We start from the raw sequence: 6,392 nt of genomic DNA on the forward strand, positions 1-6,392 counted from the left end.
TGGAAACTTCTACACTTCCTGAGCTAGGCCCTAGCCTATTTATACTGAACTGGGGGCTCCCTCTGCTGGCTGTGATAAGGATTGCCAGTAACCGGCCTGACTGGCTTAAAGGGAACTATACATTCAAATCTAGCAGTGTCGGGTAGCCTACCCGTATGCTGCAATAGGCCTAGCGGCCTTCAGCCTATGAGGCTAAACGGCGGGGGACAGGAACCAATAGGTTCCGTCCCTGCTGCTCAACAACAGCGCTCCCCGCGGACCAGTACTAACTGGCCCACTGCCCGGTACTGGGCCGCAGCTTAGTGGTTGGGACGGCCTTCGGGGACCCTGGGATTTTTAGTTTTTTGTGTTTTCGTCTTTCACTCCCTGCCTTCCCAGAGGCATAACTTTTTTTTATTTTTCCGTTTACATATGAGGGCTTGTTTTTTTTGTGGGACAAGTTATACCTTCTAAGGCTGCGTTCACACGGGCGAGATTTCCGCGCGGGTGCAATGCAGTAGGTGAACGCATTGCACCCGCACTGAATCCTGACCCATTCATTTAAATGGGGCTGTGCACATGAGCATTTTTTTATATGCATCACTTCTGCAATGCTTTAAAATCGCAGCATGTTCTATATTCTGCGTTTTTCACGCAGCCCTGGCTCCATAGAAGTGAATGGGGCTGCGTTAATAACGCATTGCATCTGCAAGCAAGTGCGGATGCAATGCGTTTTTCACTGATGGTTGCTAGGAGATGTTGTTTGTAAACCTTCAGTTTTTTATCACGCGCGTGACTGAACTTGCTTGCAAAACTGACTGAACTTGCTTGCAAAATGGTGCGAGTTTAACTGAACGCACCCTGAACGCATCCGGACCAAATCTGTCACGCTCGTGTGAACTCAGCCTAATGGCTTTATTTAATATTGCTTATGATGTAGTGGGGAACTGGAAAAAAAAAATCCAGATGGGTGGAATTTGAAAAAAACAAACACAATTCTGCCATAGTATCCTATGTGGTAAAATTGACCTTTTTCATTCTCCAGGTCAGTATGATTACAACAATACCTCACTTGTATATTTTATTTTAGTATTTTTTTGTGGGGAGATCTGTCCTTTTCAGTGATACCTTTTGGAGGTGTGTTTGACTTTTTAATCACTCTTTATTTAATTGTTTTGGGGAGGTGAAGTGACAAAAATGGTAAACTAGCCATTTTTTTTTCGTTACGCCATTCCCCATATGGGATAAATATTGTTATACTTTAATAGTACAGGCATTTTCAGAAGCAGTGATGCCTGTTATGTTTTTTTTAATTGTTTATTTTGATTTTCGGGAAAGGTGAGGGTGATTTAAACTTTAATATTTTTTTTATTTACATTTTTTGTAACCCTGGGTGACTATAACTAGCAATCATTGGATTGCCAATCATATTCTGTGATGGGTAATTATCCATCACAGAAAACACCATTTACTATATACCAATACAGTGCTACCACCTGCTGGCCTGTATTGGTAGTGAAAGTGATGGGCATTGGAGCCAGTTTGAGACTCCGAGCCATCACCATATCATTCGTGTAAAAGAGGCCTTACAGTTTATCCTATCCCAGGGATCAGCAACCTCCGGCACTCAATCTGTTCTGAAGCTACAACTCCCTGAATCCTCCCTTCACTTCTATGGGAGTTACAAGAACAGCCGAGTAAGTGTGCATGCTGGGAGTTGTAGTTTTACAGCAGCTGGAAGTTGCTGATCCCTGTGCTAGCATGTTCCGGGGATGTGTATGAAATTGTCTATAGGAAAGCTGTCTTTCTTGTCAGCAACCAATCAGAGCTGAGCTTCTATTTAGTATTCTGCTTTCATAAACCTGAAATTTTGTGATTGGTAGTTTTTCCTTTAGACAGTTTCATCAGTCTGCCCCCATGTTTTTAGCTCCTCAATAAAAAGCGCATTGCTTGTGGTGGTAATTGCAGAAGGAAATGCCATAAAGAGGGCTTCATTGTTACGCCATTCTTTGTAATGCAACTACACCAGAAAGCTGGCAGGACTGCATAAATAGGTCATTTCTCTTCTTGTGTGTAATGCCACAGACTCCTCTCACTCAGGCCGTGCTTTGAATTTGTATCCAGGTTTACCAGGAGCGACTGTACCAGGAGTACAACTACAGCCAGGCAGAAGGGCATCTGAAGCATGTGGAAAAACTTTATGCTCATGAAGTTCAAAGCAAGGAATCGGAGTTAGTAGCCATGAAGGGGGAAGTGAACTCACTGAAGAAAATCCTGGAGGAATACAAGAGGAAATACAGCGAACTTTCCGAGAAACTGATGGAGCGGAACCGCCAGTATAATAAGCTGCAGGGAATGTATGACGGATTACGACTCCGCAATGTTGCTGTGACGAATAGGGAGGCCTCTACACGTAGAGAGCGAGCTCATCAGGACCAGTCTGGGCCTTTTGGATTTACAACGGGTAACCACAGGGCGGAAGAAATACATAGTATGTGTATGTGAAAGGAGAAATATCTATAGAGGAGGTACATAGTGGACGACAATGTCTCATTTCCTTGAAGGGAACAATATATAAAAATGACATAGTGTACAACAGAGGTCCCCAACCCTTTCCACGTTGTAAACCGCATTGATCTAGACACATATTCAGGGGGTAACACTTTGGCCCAATGTGACTACTCCAAAAATCTGTCTAAAAACAGCACAAATGGCGCAATCTTGTGTATCTAGAGTTTCAGTATTTTTTACCAACACGGTTGAAAAAGGACTGGAGTTTAGCAGGAAGGGGTGGAGGGTTGGGCCTAAGATGCATTACTTTGCGCCAAAAGTGCTCTACAATTAGGGCATAAAAAATCTGAAAGTAATGCTTGTTTCAGAACTGTGTTGTTGTTTTCCAGTATTAAAGAGGACCTTTCATCTGTTTTACTTATAGGAGCTAAATACCTGTACTTGCGGGAAAAACCTCCCTGGGTGTGACGCTCTCCGATGTGATTGGATCGCGGCACAGCCAAGGAGAAGGAGACGCCCATTGACAAACCCTGGCGTTTCCTCCTCCTTGTTCTGATGCTCAGTATTAGCATACTGAGTGCGAAAACTTTAGGTGGGCACAGTGGGGCGTAGGGACGATGTTTAAAAAAAAAACAAAAAAAAACTTGTGGCAGCATAAGCGCAAGTACAGGTATTTAGCTCCTATAAGGCTCTTTCACACCTGCGTTATGGTCTTCCGGCATAGAGTTCCGTCGTTGGGGCTCTATGCCGGAAGAATCCTGATCAGGATTATCCTAATGCATTCTGAATGGAGTGAAATCCATTCAGGATGCATCAGCATGTCTTCAGTTCCGGAACGGAACGTTTTTTGGCCAGAGAAAATAGCGCAGCATGCTGCGCTTTTTGCTCCGGCCCAAAAAACTGAAGACTTGCCGCAAGGCCGGATTCGGAATGAATGCCCATTGAAAGGCATTGATCCGGATCCGGCCTTAAGCTAAACGTCGTTTTGGCGCATTGCCGGATACAACGTTTAGCTTTTTCTGAATGGTTACCATGGCTGCCGGGACGCTAAAGTCCCGGCAGCCATGGTAAAGGGGAGCGGGGAGCAGGGGAGCAACATACGGGGCGCTCCAGAGTGACGTCAGGGCGCCCCAGGCACATGGATGACGTGATCGCATGGCACGTCATCCATGCGCATGGGGCGCTCTGACGTCATTCTGGAGCGCCCCGGGAGCCGCACAGATGGTAAGTATACCGCTCCCCCGCTCCTACTATGGCAACCAGGACTTTGATAGCGTCCTGGCTGCCATAGTAACACTGAAAGCATTTTGAAGACGGATCCGTCTTCAAATGCTTTCAGTACACTTGCGTTTTTCCGGATCCGGTGTGTAATTCCGGCAAGTGGAGTACACGCCGGATCCGGACAACGCAAGTGTGAAAGAGGCCTAAGTAAAATAGATGAAAGGTCCTCTTTAAGATTCCTCATGCATTCTGAATGGAAAGAGATCCGTTCAGGATGCATCAGGATGTCTTCCGCTCCAGCAGCATTCCGTTTTGTGACCGGACACAAAAAAGTGCTCCGTCACTAAAAACAATGTAAGGCCTAATTCACACGACCGTTGTTGTGGTCCGCATCCGAGTCGCATTTTTTGCGGCTCGGGTGCGGACACATTCACTTCAATGGGGCAGCAAGAGATGCGGACAGCACTCTGTGTGCTGTCAGCATCCGTTGCTCTGTTCCGTGGCCCCGCAAAAAAAATATAACATGTCCTATTCTTGTCCGTTTTGCGGACAAGAATAGGCATTTCTACAATGGGCCGCCCGTTCCGTTCCGCAAATTGCAGAAGGAACACGGCGGCTTCCGTTTTTTGCGGATCCGCGGTTTGCGGACCACAAAAAACGGGCACAGTCGTGTGCATGTAGCCTAAGTCAGTGGTGGCGGATCCATTTTTTTTAGGAGCCTAAAAAAACAGATCTGTCACCCATTGACTTTCCGTTTTGATTTCACACAACCACATCCTAAGAAAACAGATGCATACTGATGTGCAAAATCAAAACGGATCCGTTTAATTCCGGTATGGAGATCCTCTGCCTAAGGCACATATTAAGGTCAAGCAGAGGCACATAGCACTATAAATAATTTTGGAGGATCTGGCTCACACACGCAGTGTGATTCCCACAATGCACTTGCTAGTTTTTCTTTTGTGCAGTTTTTATGCGTTTTTTGGTGCAGATTTTCTGCAGATCTCACCCTTTCATTGAAAAGGGTAAAATCCACATAATTAAAACACAACAATTGACAAAATCTGCAATTTCCGCACCTAAGAAAAAGGCAAGGTGTACTTGAGATTTGAATAATCTCATATACTTTGCTGGTACTGTATTGTGCTACGTTTTTTCTGCACGAAAATCCCACAGGTAATCCACATTGTGTGCAGGCAGCCTCCAGAAGCACTACCTGTGTTGGTTCCTGTGATTTCATTGAGTCTCCATCCTCGTTGTGCCATGAAAAATTATTTGCTATCGCTAATGAAAATAATTGTAAAATAAATAATAAATAAAGAATATAACATTAAGAAAATGTATTAATGTATAGCCTCAAAGGAGTTATCCAACCCCTATAATGCCCCCCCCCCCCAAATGCCCGTGCCCCTCACACAGATTGTACTTACTTCGCTCCCTGGCACCAGCGCCGCTTCTGATGCCTGCATGGCCGTCACAGCATCTCCCCGTCGTGACTAAACACAATGATTTATTCCTTAGGTAACATGTTCCACACAGAGAAAACCCCCCCTTTGAGGTCATCGGATGGCGATTTCCATGCTCAGACATTCTTCTGTACATCTCCACGTGATGATGCCGGAAACACTGCCCATGGCTCCCCTGGAATGAGGGCAGACCGACTGAACTTGGCTTCATCTAGGGCTTTCAAAGTTATGAGGATGTAAACTGCTGCCTCTTTTGGAACAAGTGTGTCCACGTTTTCAATGACTTTGCATTCATATCTATGTATTTCTCTATATAACCTTATTTTGTAAGCTTGATGTGTTGTCTACCATAATAGAAGTATACATTGCATATTGGTCTGATAGCTTTATTGCAGTTCTCTACTTCAGTTTCCATTGTCTTATGAGGGAAAAAATTCCCCATGCACACGACCATACTTTTGGTTCACATCTGATCCACATGTTTTGCAGATCGGATGTAGACCCATGCACTTCAGTAGTGCAGCCAGCACACAGTGTACTCTCTGCATCCGTAAGTCCATTCTGCCGTCCTGCAAAAATGATAGAAAGTGTTCTATTTTTCTCCTTTTTGTGGGCAAGAATAGGCATTTGTAACATAGGCAGGACGTGCAGAACGGGAGAATGCGGAGCGCACATAGCCGGTATCCATGTTTACAGATACGCGATATGTTCACGGAAAAAACGGATACGGTCATGTACATGGGGCCTTGGGGTGTTATTACATGTGAGCCAAAGCCACATTAACCACATGCAGATAACCACCAATTGCTGTGCTGCACCTAGATCTTCAACCGCAGCAAGTACAGGTACAGCACTGCGGTTAGTGGTAATCATGTGTCTGTTGAATAAAGTGGAAAATTCTGCTATTGTGGAATGCTAGAAGAGTAAACTTTTAATTATTTCTTCATCTCTGGTAATTAAAATATGACATAATACCAAATTTACCAAAAATTTGTAAAAAATTGCTAATTTCCAAGTTTCCATTTCTCTACTTCTATAATACATAGTAATACCTACAAAATAGTTATTACTTTACATTCCCCATATGTCTACTTCATGTTTGGATCAATTTGGGAATGATATTTTATTTTTGGGGGATGTTACAAGGCTTAGAAGTTTAGAAGCAAATCTTGAAATTTTTCCGAAATTTTCAAAAACCCACTTTTTAGGGACCAG

The 6,392-nt window shown here is 44.2% G+C and overlaps 1 protein-coding gene across 2 annotated transcripts in view; it reads left to right on the forward strand.

The window, feature by feature from the left end:
• CCNB1IP1 (cyclin B1 interacting protein 1) overlaps positions 1-5,547 on the forward strand; it is a 33,939-nt gene extending 28,392 nt beyond the window's left edge. The window contains exons 3-4 of one of the 2 annotated variants that reach the window (XM_044288351.1): positions 2,104-2,443; positions 5,233-5,547. In XM_044288351.1, coding sequence (XP_044144286.1) covers positions 2,104-2,443; positions 5,233-5,417 — 525 coding nt within the window. In that variant the 3' untranslated portion in view covers positions 5,418-5,547. Of the gene's footprint in view, positions 1-2,103; positions 2,508-5,232 lie in introns of both variants that reach the window. The other variant, XM_044288358.1, reaches the window with a different exon arrangement.
• The last annotated feature ends 845 nt before the right edge of the window (positions 5,548-6,392 follow it).

The sequence above is a fragment of the Bufo gargarizans genome, chromosome 1 (genome assembly GCF_014858855.1).
Source record: "Bufo gargarizans isolate SCDJY-AF-19 chromosome 1, ASM1485885v1, whole genome shotgun sequence".
Taxonomy (NCBI): domain Eukaryota; kingdom Metazoa; phylum Chordata; class Amphibia; order Anura; family Bufonidae; genus Bufo; species Bufo gargarizans.